General features: G+C 45.1%; 1 protein-coding gene across 1 annotated transcript in view; it reads right to left on the bottom strand.

The window, feature by feature from the left end:
• Nucleotides 1–332: 332 nt before the first annotated feature.
• SVIL (supervillin) overlaps nucleotides 333–18,526 on the bottom strand; it is a 185,943-nt gene continuing 167,749 nt past the window's right edge. The window contains 9 exon segments of the mRNA XM_040248038.1: nucleotides 333–1,299; nucleotides 1,401–1,556; nucleotides 2,953–3,077; nucleotides 4,435–4,578; nucleotides 6,057–6,212; nucleotides 10,328–10,461; nucleotides 11,206–11,413; nucleotides 11,960–12,065; nucleotides 14,313–14,464. Coding sequence (XP_040103972.1) covers nucleotides 1,213–1,299; nucleotides 1,401–1,556; nucleotides 2,953–3,077; nucleotides 4,435–4,578; nucleotides 6,057–6,212; nucleotides 10,328–10,461; nucleotides 11,206–11,413; nucleotides 11,960–12,065; nucleotides 14,313–14,464 — 1,268 coding nt within the window. The 3' untranslated portion in view covers nucleotides 333–1,212.

Genomic DNA, 18,526 nt, shown 5'->3' with positions numbered 1-18,526 from the left:
CCCTGGATTTTAGAACATAAAAGCTGGTGAGTTTTTTAATGTTTTTCTAACTACCTTATATATGCAGTATTTTTAAAAAGGCATTGAGTTCTTGAATTTGATACACAGCTATAGTTGAGGATAAAGAGCATCTATTGAATGATGACTTGCAAAAATATGTCTTCAACTCATTTTATGGGCTGAATATGTCTGTTTAGTTGAATGACCTTGTATTCCATCTTTTCCTGAGCTGCATTAAAAGCTACAGCAGTTAATACTGAATGGTGAAATATTGGTACAAGGTTAACATTTACAAAAAAATGTTTTTCAGACAGGAACTCAGTGTGAGCCAATCAGTTCATAGTTGTGTTTATTCTGAAGCTTTTATTTTGGAGTCCTCTGTCACCAAATGACATGTATAATGTTTACAACAGGTATTAGAAATAGAGGGTTGTTTTTTTTTGAAATTTCTACTATTTTAGAGTAAAACTGTAGATACTGTTCCAAACCATTGTCAAAAAATGCAGAGCAAACTTTTCTGTATATAAACTGTACATAAAACAAGGCACTATACATTTGGGGGCAATATTAAGGTAGAAAGGTAGATTCGCACAGATTCTTAAGAGCCTTTGTTCATCTTAGCACCGGAAGCAGCACTCAGAATGAGTCAGACTTCACACCAATGGAGACGCTTCTGAATATGGGTGAAAATACACATAGGTGGCAGAACTAATTCAACAGAAGCAACTACCTTTTAATATTATTTTGACACCAAAAAAAGTCTTAAAAGTGAATGAATACATATTGGTTTGTTAAATACATATTTGATTTATACGGTGTTTATATAAATATATATATATTTTAGAATCCACAGACTATCAAAATAACACTTTATAAAGAGAACTGCTTCAAAACAATAGGCAACGCTTAGCTGGAGTGGGAGGGCAGTGCCGTGGCCGCTGCTGAGGACCTGCTTGTGTAAGTGCACGTAGGGCCACGGATACCTCACAAATACCACTTGCTGACGTGTGGAAAGCGTGTTCCCAGAGAATTCTCTGGGACATTTACAAAATACACAACTCCCAAACGAGCAGGAGAGCTGGTCACTTCAGGTTTTAAAAATGCGGATGAAAAAACATATTTAAAAATACCAGGCTCCCCCACTAAAACATCCATTTTCCTGGTCCATCAGTATTGAAAGTGACCACCCAGGTTCCTCCAGCATCTCATGACTCAGAACAGACCTTTCGCTTTCTTCAGGTTCACCTGCTTCCAAGCGGGCAGTGCGTTGTACTCGTCTCGGGTCATGTCTAGTGCAAACTGGAAGGAGAGAAAGAAATGCCCAGTGGCCGAGCGAACAGACCCTCTGACCAGCCACGTGCGACACTCAAACACAATTCTGCCCAGAAAAAAACACTTACCTCGAAGTCCTCATCAGTGAGATAGATCTCCAGCTTCAGAGGGTCGACTCCCTCAGGGAGCGGCCTGGCTAGGAGGTCGGCCAGCGGGTAAATGGTCTTACATAGTTTGGCTAAGACATCCTCCACTAGGGTGATCTGATTTGAAACTTCTGTGTCCTGGAGAAGAAGAGGGAGCCGAGAGGGGGACCTCCATGTCTGAACACATTTCATCACGAGCTGTGAACATATCACCCAGCCCATCCCTACCCCAGCCTAGCCTGAGATACCTACCATCTCACTCCCCCTGTCAGTTTTCATATACATCAGCAAAAAAGTTTAGGGCCTATCACATGAGTGAATTATCAAGATGATGATTACATGTGAAGCTGAGACATCAGAAGCATGCAAATAATGGAATGTGCTTACAAATATATAAAAGCAATTAACCTTAATAAGAATCAACCTCTCCTCTATACCTCAGATCCCATCTCCTAATCCTCAATAGAAAAAGGTAAGAAAATGCATCTAGAATGTGCTGGGGCTTAATGGAGTTTTTTTTTAACCCCCTCCAGGGGTCTGCAGAGAACAGAGGATGGCACTGATTGATGTCCTTGAACCTGAAGAGCTTCGAGGTGTCCTGGGTCACACATCCGTCGTGCACAGAGACACCTCACCATGCCTGTTGGCTCCCAGGCAGCCTGAGACCCCACCTGTGAAGATAAAGTCCACCGGGCTCCAGAGAGCTTAGGATCGGCAGCGGAGATCAAGCAGGCCCTCTCTGTGGTCAAGCAGCAGCACACTTTTGCAGTTTGTTTAAAGTTATCCAGACCTCCTATCAAATATCCCCCATTATTTCCCCAGGTAAGCAGCCCTGTGTTTGCACAGCAAGAAAAATCTCACTGAGCAAACCTATCTCCCACCAAATAAAAAATTTCCTTGGGGTTGGTGGTGTGAGCAGTGTTCAAAACCCATACATTAAGAAATTCTACAGAGCTGCGGTAAGCTTCCTCTTCTCGGTGCAGCTGGAAAGGATAACATGCTGGCTAAGAATGTGTTTTGGTGAATAGAGGTTGATAAATGCCTCTTGGAGATAAAGGATGGTAGGAAAGAGGAGTCGAGCCGTCCTGCGTCAGGACAGGCTCACACCACCTTCACTCCCTGCGTTACCTGAGCAGATGAACTCATCACGGAGTTATTCCATGTCTCCTTGGACCCAAGGTTGAGGTCTGAGACGGGGCTGTTCTGTGGTGCTTTATATGGACTTAAAGAGGCAATGGATCTTTAACAGGTAGAAGAGATGGCTGCTTTTATTTGTGTGTTGTCTTCAAACTAATTAAGTTCACCTTTGCTTTTGTTTGGACCTGAGCATGGTGTGTAGGAAGTTACCCTGTTACTTTCACTGACTTCTCCTTAAGCTTCTCTTCTCCCTGTGCTGATTCTGTGTAGACTGGTCAACATGTGAACAAGGAATCACATTTTCACATGAAAATACAGTTGGCCTTTTCTCCCCAGGGGAAGCCACCCTACAGCCTGAAAGGCAGGGAGCCCCTGGAGCGGGAGGAAGGGTGCTCACCATCTCCGTGATCTCTGCAATGTCTTCTCTGTGCTCCCAGCTGGGGAACATGTTGGTGAAGGTCAGGGGTTCCAGGCCAGCGTGGATGAGGTAAGACTTGGGGGGTGGCTTCTTCAGGTTTTTCCCTGCGGTCACACAGAAGGCAGACGTCACAGACCCGGGGTGGCCCTGAAGGCCCTGTCTTTCCCTGATTTCCCCTGAAATCTTTTGTTTGCATCCCTGGACTTCAGGCTTAAAATGTAAGTTATGAGTAGTTGACAAGCTCGCCTGGAGGGTGTTTACATAAGATGTTTAACTTCTTGCATATAGGTATGCATGCAGTTGCCTGGAAGTGACCTGACTTTAAGGTTTCTGACCCTAACAGAACCCTCCCTGGATGGGGAAAGACAGCCTCTCTCTGCGGTGTCTGGGGGCTCCTTTTCCTCCTCCTGGACTCACCCGTCAGCTATTCCTCCAACTTCCTGACCCAGCATCAAGTTCAGTGAGAATTAACCAGCTAATGACAGCAGTTTAGAAGCTGCTTTAGCTTATATGTTTGGTGGGAAATTTAGTTATTTTATTATGAAAGAGTTTCTCAAGAGAAAATTGACTGTACATACTCAGTAATACTAATCAATGAGGTCTTAAAAATTAAGAAATTAATTACTGGTATCTTCATTTTATATAACAGACCACCAGTTCCAGGTGGATGGTATAATAGAGAAGCCACGAATGGACTGCACACCTTTCTTTGCAGATGTAACAATAATAATAATGACAGAAAGGTTGCCATCGGCCTTCCAGCCCATTTGGGGCCTCTCTCTACTCCCTGACAGGGTCCTTCAGCATGATTAACCCTGAGTGCAGGATGGTTTTAACCAGGCTAGCCATCCTACAACTCAGCTGTTCATCTCGAGGGTGACAGGTTAATAATAGATGGCCTGATAGTATCAGGTTGGCTAAGAAGTTCTTTTGGGTTTTTCCATAAGATGTTATGTAAAAACCCGAATGAACTTTTTGATCAGTCCAATAGAAAAGAGATATTCCCTAGTTTGTTGAAATGGGGAGGGGCAATATAAGGGGGGTAGTGGATTTAATGGTATAAACCATTAGCTATAAAATCTGCTACCAGGATATATTGTATATCATGGGGAATATAGCTGATGTTTTATAATAACTATAAATGGAGTATAACCTTTAAACATCATGAATCATTGTATCATACACCTGTAACATATAATATTGTACATTTACTCGACTTCAATTTAAAAAAAAGAAATTGAAATCTCATTCATGTTGGCAGCTTAGAATGTATTAATTTCAAAAGTAATAAGCCTCAAGAAGTTCCAGGGGAAAAACAAAGTCGGTTTCATGGCTGACTGCAGGTTTTTTTCCAGGCTAGTGCCACCCACAGAAAAGGAGGCCTGGCCCGGGTCTCTAAGTAAGTCTGCAGAAAGCCATCAGGGCACCTGGATGGAGGGTGCCCACTGCTGGGGGCCTCACCTCGGCAGTACTGCAGCACTGTCTCCATGGCGCTCTTCCGGTCCGAGGCCCAGCGGATGCGCGCGGAGCCCGTGATCTTGTTCTCGATGGGCCACCAGCCTTGCCAGAGGTACACCTCGTGGTGATTGTCAACAAGGAAAAGTGCTGTGAGGGCAGAGCAGACAGTCAGGGACTCTTCCCCAAGACTAACCAGTGCCTCCCTCCCTGCCACTGTGATCAGTGGGAGAAGCCTCTTGGCAGGTAAACTCAGGGCCACAGGGAGGGTACCCCTGATGATGTGGCTTTTGAGGGACAAATCAGGCAAAGCCTGAGGCAGAGCTGGCGTTGATGAGGTACGCTCTTTCTTCCTCTCTTAATTCCCCGCCTCCCCCGACTCCACAGCTGCTCTCTGGGTTCTGGCCAGGTGCCAAGATTGGGACAGATGAGACTCGTGACCCCTGAGGGGCTGTCAGTACCGCTGACCCCCAAGAGCATGTTAAACCCTAGGGAGCACGTCACGCTTGGCCTGCCTGTGCTTGACCTGCTAAGCAGGCCATCTGAGTCCACAGTTCTTTTAGGGAGGAATGGGCCTGCAGAGATCCCAATGATGTTCCCCTCTTCTCTCCAGCAAACCATTAGCCTGACTCTTCTTTGACATCACCAAGGCCTCTCACATTCACTGGCTCATCTCACCAGTCTTTTCCTGGCTCTCATTTCTGGGTTCTGTGATAACCACACGACTGAAAAGCCCAGTGGAGGCTGAAGACCTAACCTGAGCCTTAGGATGAAGAGGTGGGTGGCAGCCCTTCTAAGATACTAGCTAATATTTCCGCAGTATGACCATGTGTATACCAGGCAAGATTTTCAGGTGGTGACGGGCTGGCCAGGGTCCGTGAGGTTCCTGATGCCTCTCCAGGCTCTTGTAATGTGAGAGCGGAGATGCCCCAAGGCTGGGACAGCTGACCTCAGACACGACTGTCTCTGCAGCCCAGTCCCTGGTGACTGTCCCAACCACCACAACAGCACAGAGGCTCTGTCTTGTGGTGGAGGTCATGTGGAAACAGCCCTGACCTTGGGATCAGGAGGCACAGGAGAGCCGTGGCCCTGCTCTGCAGCCTGGAATTGTAGACACTGCTGTGGGGTTCACCCCAAAGATGCTCCCAACCCCTGCTCCTGTGACTCTGGCAAGGTTCCCTTGCAGCTGGGGTTTCGGGGAAAGCTTTTGCTTTACCTGATAAAAGGGAGAGACTTGGCTACCATTGCAGTTTCTCCCATTCTTTTTTCTTTCTCTTTTGAATAGAAACATGATGGCTAGAGCAAGAGCAGCCACATGAGAACATGAATCAAGAAGACGGAGGGAAAGCTGAGCGAACAGCAGAGACTGATGCCTGACATAATTGCACTCAACCTATTCTTAACTGATGAGTTTGGTTGAGTATCTGAGGGTCAGTTTTTTATACTATAATACATGATTGATGTCATCTTCCTTTGGTTGTGGGGGAGGTATGAGGATTACATGAGCGATAATATAAGAAAGTGTACTTAGCAGATAAAAACTGCTTACTAGATGCAAAGTAAAAAGACTTCTTAGAAGGTGAGCCTTCTGCTGGCTCAGCATGACTCCCCCCTTCTGTGGGCCGTACCTGGCTGTGGGGCGCTGTATAGGTCTTCCTGCAGGAAGGGCATAGAGTTGACCACAGAGGGGTCTCGGGCGGGATACATGAACTCTGTGGCTGAGAAGTCGCCAGAGGAGCTGCTGAGGATGAACAGGCGGGGTGTGAAGTTAAAATTTCCAGGATCTTTGAAAGAAAAGAGAACAAAAAGCTAAAGACAAATAAATTCCAGGTGGTCTGAAGAATTAATGTAAGATATGAAATGATCAAAGCACAAGTGAAAAAGGGTACAGTTCATCTGAACTTGGAGGTGGGCAAGGCCTTTTTAATCATAACTGCATAAGAAGTAATTCAAGAAGAGATTTATGCATTAACAACATAAAAATGAAAAATTACACTGCATTAGAAAGCACCCTCAACCAAACAAAATGAAAAGGCAAGTGACAAAATGGGAAATATGGAAACCTGTTCATATCTTTAGCAGTATATAAAGAAATGTAATAATAATAAGACAATAAATATCTAAAAACCTGCTAAAGGCACAGATAAAATGTTCACCCAAACAGAAGTACACGTGGCTAAGAAATATCTATAGACAGCATTTAACAGTACTTCTAATTTAAACATGAAGTTATAACAGTGTTTAGATCATAATTTCTACCATCAGTGAGGAAAAGTAACAAACCAAGCATGTGGCTGTGCTGTGAAATGTGCACATCTGTAAACTGCTGGTGAGGTGCGCTGCAGTCAGTGGGTAAGAATGCAATTTGGTGCCAGTGTTCCGGGGACACTGGCGGATGTTCCTGTAAGACTTTATAATAACTTCACCACAGTTGTCCCAGGTACAGGAATTTACCTTAACTAGAAACAAATGCAGATAATTCTTTTGAAAACTATTCACAACTTTATTGTTGTTAGAGAAAAATTTGAAACAACTCAGTTCTCCAGCTATTAAGTAGAGAGTGGCATATATATTCACAAAATACGTGCAGCCATAAGTCCTATAAATATTAACACAGGGTTTGGGAAATGGTTCATCATAAATTTTTTCAATAGATACATTGGAAAAATCTTTTGGAGATTTGTGACAACTTGAAAAACCTGCAGACAAATTGCATAGCCTAGAAATACTGAAAAAGTTATAAAATTTAGCTATGTCATGAATGCATCAGATCTATGTAGATACCTACCTTTACATAGGCATAAGGTGAGGGATATTTAATGTAAGATTAATAATGTGTTAGTTTTCTTACTGTTCTATAACTTTGTTTTCAAAGAATTAGTATGCAGTCTGCGTCTCTCTTGTAACTGGAGAAGTTGTGCATCAGTTATCTGTAGGGGTAAGTGATTTTTATAAAAAGGTAACAGTGCTTTCAGTAGTTTATTATGACTATTATCATGACTGAAATGCTGCATGCCATAAAAGTGTTATAGCCATTCACTAGTGTATCAGCTGGGCCACTGAGAGGCAACTGTATCAGTGACTGCTGCTGCTGCTGAGTCGCTTCAGTCGTGTCCGACTCTGTGTGACCCCATAGACGGCAGCCCACCAGGCTCCCCAGTCCCTGGGATTCTCCAGGCAAGAACACTGGAGTGGGTTGCCATTTCCTTCTCCCATGCATGAAAGTGAAAGGGAAGTTGTTCAGTCGTGTCGACTCTTAGCGACCCCCTGGACTGCAGCCCACCAGGCTCCTCCGTCCATGGAATTTTCCAGGCAGGAGTACTGGAGTGGGGTGCCATTGACACTAGGTGATATAAAGTGATCATATTGCTGCTTTTTTGTTATCAGTGCATGAATCACTCATTGTATCGGGCTGGCCAAAGAGTTCATTCAAGATTTTCATAACATATGGAGCATTTACTGGAGCGGGGTGGGGAGGGGAGTTTGTTAGCTCTTTTAAAGGATATGCCAAAATGAAATTTTCTGGATTAAAGTTAAGGAATAATTTGCATGATTATGCCTTAACCTGAGCCTGCAAAACATTTACTGATTGGCTTGAGTGCAAATGAAATGGTTGGATGGCATCACCTACTCAGCGGACATGAGTTTGACTAAACTCCAGGAGTTGGAGATGGACAGGGAGGTCTGGCGGGCTGCAGTCCATGGGGTCACAAAGAATCAGACATGACTGAGTGACTGAACTGAACTGAATGCAAATAACTTTTAAAAGGACATTTTGTGGAAGAAAACAACTTATTACAGTGATAGATCTCTTAGAAGAAATTTTAGAACTTAAAAAAGCATGAGTCAGCCAAGACCTACTGAACATATTTTGGAATTACAGATTCCTGGAGTGCATAATAAGCCAAATAATCGTAACAAGACTCCATCTTAACTTAGAATGGATTTTCCATTCTTTGCAGATCAAGATTGGCATCAATGAATGGGATATTGTCGATCTTATTGGAATAGACTCGGGGGAAAATAAAACTGTCACATCTGTTCTTTTCTAAAGCCCTGTGTACTTTCTACCTGACAGAGGAGAAACACATGATACTTTCAAGCTTCTTGGCTGCAAGAGAGAGAACCAGCACAGACCTCACTGAGGACTGATTGAAGGTTTAAGATGTTATATTTGGACTTACAAGGAAACAAAGCTAAACTGATTAAGTTCTTTATAAATTAGACTTAAGCAAAGCAATCAAAACCCTCCCCAAAAGAAAACATCACTGTAAGTTATGTTCACATCTGTTTTGTTCACCTTCATATTTTAGCTCTATTATCTGGCAAAGTACTTGATATATAATTAAGACTCAATAAATATTTGTTGAATTAACATAAAAAAAGATTTTCATAACATATGGGAACACCTAAACAAACTTTTTGTCTAACCCAATATCTGTAAATAAATACAAATTTCTGTTTCACAGTATCTTTTAATTTTTGATGTCTAGTATTAGTAATACATATAACATCTACAGTACTTTGTATCCACTAAGACAATATTAATGTAGATACTGACAAATGATTCATCTCATAAACAGATGATGGAGATTTATTGTATCCTATAGTAAATGTAATTTCCATCCCTTATAATTTTCATTACATTCACTTTTCTGTAAGAGTTATATAATACATACAACCTACAAACTAAGTGTTAAGTCTGTGTTTTTGGTAAGGCTTTCAGTCAGCAGTTGGCTATGAGTAGTGAAGTTTGCAGGGAGTGACAGGTTATATGTAGGGACTTCCCTGGTGGTCCAGTGGTTAAGATTCTGCCTTGCAATGCAGGGGACACAGATTCAATCCCTGGCTGGGGAACCAAGATCCCACAGGCCATGGGACAGCCAAGCCCTGACATAGCCAAATAACAAGTTATATATGGATATTTAACTGTGTGGGGGTGTGGGGAGGGGTGGAGCTTAGCCCCTAACCTCTATGTTGTTCAAGGATCAACTATATTTTAAGAACTTCTGGAAAAGTTTGTAAAACTCGAGAGGCAGGACAGTGTGGGCACAAGGACATCCCACTGTTGTCCAACCTGAGCTGAGATGGTTAACCTCCCAGGCCTGAGCTTTGCTGCCGGTGAACCAGGGCAGCTTCTTGGTTGGGCTGTAAGCATGGAGTGAGGGAACGTGTAGCAGGTGGTTAGCCAGGGCCTAGCTCAGCCTAAACTGCTTAGTAATTGTTCACTTTTCTTATGTTGTTCTGTATGTATGTCAACCTGTATTTCATGTATTCAAAGACAAGACCGACCCACTCTCATTTAAACCCCACTGTTTCCCAGGACAGCTTCCCAGGTGGCTCAGTGGTAAAGAACCTGCCTGCCAGTGCAGGAACCGTGGGTTTCATCTCTGGTTTGGGAAGACCCCTGGAGGAGGAAACAGCAACCTACTCAAGTATTCTTGCTTGGAAAACCCCGACAGAGGGTTGCAAAGAGTCAGACGCAACTTGGTGACTAAACGACCACTATTTCTCTGCACCCTGGGCACTGGCTAAACCAAAAGCACCTTATCCCAGAGGCTCATACTGTGCCCATCTGGTTTCCTGGAATGCTCCTCCCTCCTTCCCTTCTCTGCAAGTCACAGCTACACATCCAAGGTTCCGGGAAGTGCCCTGTCCTCTTTGGAGCCCCGTGTGACACTTCCTGGCAGAAGCATTCTTTATGAACAACTCTACCCTGACACACACAGTATCTACTTGGCATCATAACTAGTGATAAATGTTGTTTAGTCTTCTTACTGGGTTGTTGGCCCGAGAAGACCTGGTGTTGGGATAAGTCCTCGTGTTGTGTGGAGCACGTGTGCATAAATATTTACATACTGAGGAAGCTGGTGCTCGGAGGTGCCGGCTGTAGGCTTACCTTGAAGCATGCAGTCGTAGGCTTTCCGGTCTCTCCTCCCCAGAGCATCCCAGAACCCCAGGGGCTCCGAGCCTTCATCACACTCATGAATTGTCACTTTGCTGCTACTGTGCAGCCCGGCCTCCAGGGGACATCTGCATGGAGAGAGTCCAGTAGTTTTTATCAGGCCCGGAACTGTGGGCAGGACAAAATTATTCCAGACTACATCTACAGATTGGTTCAGCATCTTTCCTGCTTTCCAACTAAAATGGTCCTTATAATGAATGACAGCCCCCTCTGTAGTATATGAGTGGGTTCTCACCTGGGGCTGTCTAGTGTGCTGTCTCTGGGTCGTGGGCACCTGTGGGCACCTGCCTGGAAGAGGAAGGGAACCCAGCATCCATTGCGCCTGCCCTGGGGACTCTGGTAATGCACTTGGGCAGCTGTCTCCCAGACACCCTTGTCCCTGAAGGAGGGGGCACCTGACAGTCTGACACAGTGGGTGGCGTCCCAGCCCTCTCTAGCTGGGTGTTTGCAAACCTTCCACACCTCTGACAAAACCAGCTCTGATCCCCTAAATGATGTTTGAAATTTGTTCTCTTTTAAATAACCAAGGATCCAGACTGATAATTCGAGAGCCGAATCACACCTCTGAAGGGGTCTTCTGCCTTTCACGGAAGCAGGTAAATCCTCAGAAAGTGGGGACAACCCTCAAAGGGGAGGTTTGGGCTGAACGTGTGTCACATGAACTTGGACCTTCGGGGCCCCTGACCTCGTGGGGACCTCTCCACGCTGAGTCATGCTGGACATATGGGGGCATCCGCGGGGCTCTTGGGATGCTCAGCCTGCACCCCGGAGGCCCTCGCTCAGGGAGAGGTGCTCACACACACAGTACTCACTGGTCCTTGATCTTATTGGCTGCAGTCCGTCCGACCTCCTTCGTGTGGGCCTGGGCTTTGCATCCGTGCCACAGGTAGATGAGGGCTTTGTGGACGTTGAGGACGACCATGGACGTCCTAGACCTGAGGCTGCTGCAGTGACAGGCCACCTCCAGCAAGTTCCCCTCCACGGGCACTTCTCCGCGCACACAGTACAGCCGCCACTCACCTGCAGGGGGCGCCGGAGGCACAGTTAGGAAGCGACTGAGCAGGGAGGGGACCTTGCCAGGCAGCCCCAAGCCCCACTCCTTCCTGTGTCTGGAGGGGCAGGTGGAGGTGAGGCCGGTTTCTAACCCAGGCCCAGAAAACAAACCTTTGTGGACTTAGAAACAGGTTGCCAAAAGTTTACGATGCAGGAAAACCAGTTTCACAAAATTTATAAAGACCTAGGTAAGTTGTAACCAGGTATATTTTAAGAAGCTTGAAAGCTGTGATGATTTTTTTTAAGATGTTGCTCAACAGAAATCTCGTAATTTAAAAGATAAAATCACTGGTTTTTTTCCCCTCCAGGATCCAGTTTAAGGTCACCTTGTGGCCTTCTGCATGCAAAGCTGGATTCTGAAGGCAACTCCACAGAAGGAGGGGGAGGGGTGTGGGCACCCCATAAAGCTGATTTATAAGGCAAACTTATAAATTTGCCCTCAGCTACATGAAGAGAGACTTACTCCAAACCTCCACCCCTGAAAAGCGAATTCCAAGAGTAAGAGTGACTCACTTTGTGTGTTTTCTTCTTCCTCCTCCCGTCTCCCAGAGTGGACCACCATCCCCCCCTGGAAACACTGCAGGAAACAGGGGGGCTCCTTGCCCTGCAGGACTTGGACCTTCCGATTGAAACACATGATAGAGTAATAAGTCACGTGTCCCAGTTCTGCAGTCATAAAAATAACACATGCCTGTGTAGAAAATCTGAAAAATATTGAGAAGGACAAATAAAAGCCAGTGATAATACCATGATTTATGGAGAACACTATGACAGTTCTAGAGTACAGCTTTCCTATGATACAAAGTATTTTTCAGGTGTATATTTTTCCAAGTAGGATTGCTGTTTTATGTTGCTTTAATACCCTGATTTTCTTCAGCTAGTGTTGCCATCTATGGGGTCACACAGTTGGACACAACTGAAGTGACTTAGCAGCAGCAGCAGCAGCAGTGTTTTTCTATCATCACATGTCCTTTAAAGCATGAATTCTGATATTCTGCAGTAGGGATATAATGTGATTAATTTAAACATGTTTCTAATAAAACTTCTTAGCAGTGAGAATGACCAGCCACTGACTCTGTTTATGGGAAAAAGAACTACTCTTTTGCAGCCTCTGGTCCCCTCAGAGGGCCTGTCACCCAAGATCACCTCAGTCACTGCATCTGTTAACCCATCAGTGTGAGATGCAACATAGTAACAGTAACCGAGGGTTGAGTCAGCTGACTTTCACTTTGCCAAAGACATTTTCCCTTAAACAGGAAACTTGAACAGAGCCTGGCAGTTGGGCAGCACTGAAAGGCAGGAAATGTTTCTCACTATAAGTTATTAACCTCAGGGCCTGTTGTGCATCACTAAGGGCCGTTTTGCGCCAGTGGTTTCTGTTTCAGCAGTGATTTTTCACCCATTGGATTGATACAAAATGAAATGCTCCAATTGGATTAAGACTCAAAACCCTAAGGATGATTTTGAAGGTATGATAAAACATTTGTTTATGGCCTCTACCCGCCCCCCAAAAAAGCAGTTGAAATGATCCACTATGAGGAGTAAATTAGCTTTCAGTGACGAACAGCTGTTACGTGGAAAATACAGTCCACAGTAAAAAATATGCATTAAATACTTTTAGGGAAGAGGATTGGTTCTTAGGAACCTGGAAGGCTGAGTGCTTGTGGATCTGTTTCTGGAGAAAATACCTCTGCTCTCTTTCCTGATGTTTTTCTTAACTTTTCATCCAAGACAGTAAAAGGATGCTAGGATCTCCAAAACTCCAGAATCAACTCTTAATTTCCCATAATAAATGAAGGGACTGGAGGTTAGATAATCCAAACATTAAAAAAGAATGCTTTCAAAACTTTTGACTTTGGGCAGTGGTATCTGCCAGGCATCACATAGGCTCTGGGGTTATGGGGTGAGTAAGACCAGGATAGACACAGTTTCTTTCATGCTTATAGAGGAAGACACAGAATAAGTAAACAGTGACCGTCCTTTTATGTTGGGGTAAGTGCTGTGGAAAACCAAAGCAAAGGGACAGAGAAGGTGGAGAAAGCACATGGAGGTGACATCCAGACAGAAACCTAGGGGAGTGCCAGGCCGGGGAGATCCCTGCAAAAGCCCTGCAGTGAGCAGAAAGGGGGGGGAACCATAAAAAGGTGGGAGTGGCCTGAACAGGCGTCCAAGACCAGGGAGGTTGGACAGTGCAAGACTGACACCAGCAAACCCTTAGATCGTGGTCCAGGTGTGACAGAGAACAGAGAGGGCAGGGCATGATCTAATGGGTCCTAGAAAAATCACCCAGGCTGCCATGGGGGATGCAGGCCATGGGAAGACAGCCTTTACATATGTCTCTGATATTTCCTAAGGATGGATTTATATAAGTGGAATAACTGATCAAAGTGTGTGAGCACTTTAAGGTTCTTAAGCGAAAGCTGCCTTTCAGGGTGGCTGTTTCAATTTATATTTCCCAGCAGAGACAGGCATGGGCACCCATCCTCTTGAATCCTCACCAGCCCTGGGTCCAGTCTTTTAAAACACTTCTGCCATTTTAGGAGTGGAAAGTGGCATCTTTGTCCTATTTACAATTCCTTGATGATCAGTTAAGTGAAAACTTAAAAAACGCTTATGGGCTCTTTAAACTTAATTTTATGGATTTATTATTTGCAGATATACTTTAAGGCCATATTATAAGAGGTCTGCCTTCCTGGCCAGGGAGGTGATGAAAGAGGAGATGGAGCCTGAAATACAGGGAAGCCAGATCAAGACTAAAGAGGCTTTGGACAATGCTCTCCTTTGTTCACTAGAATCAGGTCCCTAGGGAAACAAACCAGGCACCCTCCTTTCCCTTGTTTGCGGTAGATCTGCCTCCAGGACTTACCTGGGCCCCCCTTTCCTCGTCCAGCTCCACTGTCATCAGAGCTGACGTGCCCTTCTCACTCACGGTTGACTGGCGGCCTTGCCAGAAGAAGTAGACACACTTCTCTTTGCCAGCCACCCTGACTGAGTGCTCCCCCTTCTGCCGGCTTCCCACTGCAAACACAAAGAACAGCAGAACATGGGATGAGCAGGGGATAAACCGTAAGAAGAGCCAGTGTGCAGCTCAGGCCTCCAGACTCTGAGGACAAACAGTAGAGGTGCAACCCTGGGGTGCAGGGCTGGGGATAAATCATTTACAACAGAGGGAACGTCGATCTTGGTTGGTCACTGGAAGGGAGAGAAACCACCTTTCTTCCAGCTAATGGACCCCAAGCCTCCAAACTGGAGGAAGATGATCTCCAGGCCCTCCTGATACCCCAAGATAAACATCTATCATCTGGGAGGATAGTAGGCCATCCAGGTGTGTATAATAGAAGTGTGGACGCCAGAGCAGGCCCGGGGCCTGATGGCACAAGCGCAATTTCCGTGTTTCACCAACCTTTGGCAGACGGTCCGCTGGTGGAGAAAGGATACTGCAAACAACGGCTGGGCCGGCTTTAAGTACAAAGGAAAAAATGTCATCTGCTAAGACTGTTTAGTAAAAAAAAAACACTTTGAAGTCTCCAAGTTATGTCAGAAATGGGAGAGACAAATTGCAGAGCTATCACTTTCACAAAATAACCTGGGATTTAAGTGATGACTGCCACCAGGGCTGCAGCCAGGATGAAGGGCTGGTTAGTCTCACTGCTGGGACCTTGCAGGCACTAGAGAAGAGCGCAGCAGCACACGGAATGCAGACCCCACTGAGGGACAGTCATGGAAAGTGATCTGGGTGAGTGGTCACTTCAGACAGTAGTTCAGAGCCCAAACCGTTACCTTTAGGAAGAGATCTGTCTCCAGACTCCCTCATTTGTTTGTTCAGTAAATATTTACTGACCACCTACTGTGTGCCAGGGCAATGATGATGAGCAAGGTGACTTCAGAGGGTGTCAGTACTGCGAGGAGAAGATGGGGGATGAGACAAGCGGCAGGCTGAGCGCTGCTAGAGTGCCTGCTGGGGAAGGGGTTTGGGAGGAGGTGCATAAGAGAGGCCTGAATGACTGTGACCAAGAAGAAGAGCGTTCTAGGCTGAGTGACGTCAGGAGACTAAGATCTCCACTCATGCCCAGGTGGGATCGACCCAGGGAGGATGCAGGTGCCCGTGATACCCATATATGTTAAAAGTCAAGAAGAATAAACATATGCACACCAAGGGGGAAGGGGGCTGTGGGTGGGATGGTATAGGATTGATGTTTATATTGTAATGTGTATAAAATAGGTAATTAATGAGAACCTACTGTATAGCACAGGGAACTCTACACAGTGCTCTGTGGTGACCTAAATGGGAAGGAAATTTTAAAAAGATGGGATATACATAGATATACACACATATATATACACACACACATATAGGTAATTCACCCTTGCTGCACAGCAGAAACTAACACAACGTTGTAAAGCAACTATAAAACTCCAATAAAAAAATTTAAAAACATAAAAATACCAAAAATAATAATCAGGCCCTCTGGTTCTATATGATCTCAATTTTTCTCAACCCCAATCTCATTGACAAAATCACAGTTGTCTTAAGGTTTGAAGGTAAGAAGAAAGCTCAATTATTTCAAGTTTCCAAGTGGTCAGGGACCATATTTATGTGATTTCTTTTGGTCTTTTTATCAAAGTACTCAAACAGCTTTCATAAACGATTATGATAATTCTTAAAGGATTCTGACCAAGCTCAGGCCTTAGCACCTTCTACTGTGAACCTGAAATTGTCAAATCTGTGTACTTCTAGGTGCACCAAGCAAACAGAAACCACCCTATGAATAGATGTTACACGTCCACAATTAATCTGGAAGCCACTCGTTGAAAGTTTTGCGAATTTATGTAGGAACAGAAGTTATCTTTGTTTAACAATCCCACACTCTTCAAAGCAGTGAAAATTAGTCACATCAGTTAGACTACTACTAGGGAGAGATATGCTTAAAAGATATCACAGCAGTTTACATGTCTTGGAATTTGTTACCAGTCTATTAAATATGTGTTCATACTTAAATAATCAGTGTTGTGCACCCTAACATTCTAAAATGGGCTTGCCTACATATACCTAAAATAGGACTATATTCCCTTAAAAATATTCCATAAAAGTTTTCACAAATTTTCCTTGCGATTTTCTTCAGCATACCCTGAATTTAATCCTGTGTACAACTTATTCTGATGCATGTATTGATTTTTAGTTTTAGCAAAGGTTAAGTTGTATTAGTTAAGCTCTATATTAAGAGCTTCTGGACTGTCATCTTTGCAGCCTTGACCCGAGGCTGAATGTAACGTGTCGCTACATGCTGCCATCCACCTACTTTGGAGAGGAAGGAGTTGCGTTTAGAAGTAACAAAACACAGGTGGTGGCTGTTCAGCCACCTGAACTGCTCAGCACATGGTCTTGCAGCCAACCTCCTACAATAGGAACTTGGCTCCCGCATGGGGCCCTGGTGGGGCCTGACCCAGCATCACTGGCTACCCCGAGCTGCCTGGTCCCTGACCCTGTGGGGACCTGAGCCACATCCTGCCGCACCTGAGGCAGGACACTGACCACTGGGGCCTCTGGTCTCCCTTGTCACAGTTCACGTCCCGAGGAGCAGACTGCCCAGAGTCAGCCGAGAGGGCGACGGTGCTGCGTCCCCAGAAGCTGCTTTCTGCTGGGCCTGCCCAGAAGGGCACCTTGAATCCAGTCCCCTTTACAGGTGCGGCCCTGTGGGTCTGAGTGGTGTGGGGACTGCACCAGCTGTCCCCAAGGGGCCAGGGCCTCTGTGATGACCACAGAGCAGCTGCAAATGCTATTAGGCTGTGCTTTTCTGCTCCCAGAGAGATGGCCTGGAATCTGAACACTGCCTGGCCTCCTTTAATCCTCTGCAGCTGGGCTTCATCAAAGCTGTCACTTTGTCCATAAAGGTGCCTGCCGCAGAGTCTGGCTGTGACACGTACCTTGTGTTCACTGGGGAGAAACACAAAGTATTTGTGCAGGTCACATCAGCATTTCTTAGGGGCCTCTCAGAAATCTGAGATCTGTTTTTTAAATTCATTTTCATACAGTCTTAGTCATCCATTCACTGACCATTATTTTTTAAGAAAAGGAGACAAGTAAATTTCAGACGGTAGCTCCCCCGTCTGGTTTTGTAAAACAGCAAGCCCTTTCCCTTCCTCTACTTTTAAGGCTGAGGACGGCGGGTGCTCTTGAAAGTTGCTCCTTATTGGTTCCACATCCACAACATCGAAGGTTAGTAGGTCTTTTCCCACTAAATTCCTGCTGATTGTCTCAAGTGCCAGGCAGCACAGATGAGTATTCAGTGTCCAACTTGGCAGTTCACCCCAGAGTTTAAACCCACAACAGAGACCCTCTAGGAACTGCTATCACTGGGGTGGACCCGTGGTATCTCATCTTCCAGGTCAATGCAGGAGCTATGCTGAGTTCAGCAATGATGATGTCTGCACCTCTATGTGCTAAACATCCCACATACCCGATCCTAGGCCCCTGCCAGCAGGGTATTATAATCTCCATTTGCCAGGTGAGTAAACCGAGGCTCAGACAGGTTATGTAAATTTCCCCAACTGCACAGCTAGTGGCCCCTGAGAGGATTCAGACCCAGGCTGTGGGTCCCTGGGTCTGGGGCCTTTCCTCCAAGCTGGGAGGCCTTCTTGGGGAGAAAAGGGGTCTGGAGTGTCCAGTCCTATGTCCTGTGACTGTCCACTCACACCGTCCCTAAAAAAGTACCTTATTCCTTAAATATAAGACCTGGTACCATAAAACTCCTAGGAGAGAACATGGGCAAAACATCCTATGACAGAAATTACACCACTGTTTTTTTATGGCAGTCTCCCAAGGCAATAGAAATCAAAGCAAAAATATACAAATGGGACCTGATCAAACTTACAAGTTTTTGCACAGCAAAGGAAACAAGGAACCAAAGGAAAAGACAACCTATGGGATGGGATAAAATACTTAGAAATGATGTAACTGACAAGGGCTTAATCTCTAAACTGTACAATAGCTCATTCAACTCAACAACAGAAAACAACCCAATTGAAAAACGGGCAGAAGATCTAAACAGATGTTTTTCCAAAGAAGACATAAAGATGGCT

This window comes from Oryx dammah, unplaced genomic scaffold, assembly GCF_014754425.2.
Source record: "Oryx dammah isolate SB20612 unplaced genomic scaffold, SCBI_Odam_1.1 HiC_scaffold_10, whole genome shotgun sequence".
Lineage (NCBI taxonomy): Eukaryota > Metazoa > Chordata > Mammalia > Artiodactyla > Bovidae > Oryx > Oryx dammah.
Note: the sequence above shows the minus strand (reverse complement) of the source record. Positions and strands in the feature narration are given on the sequence as shown.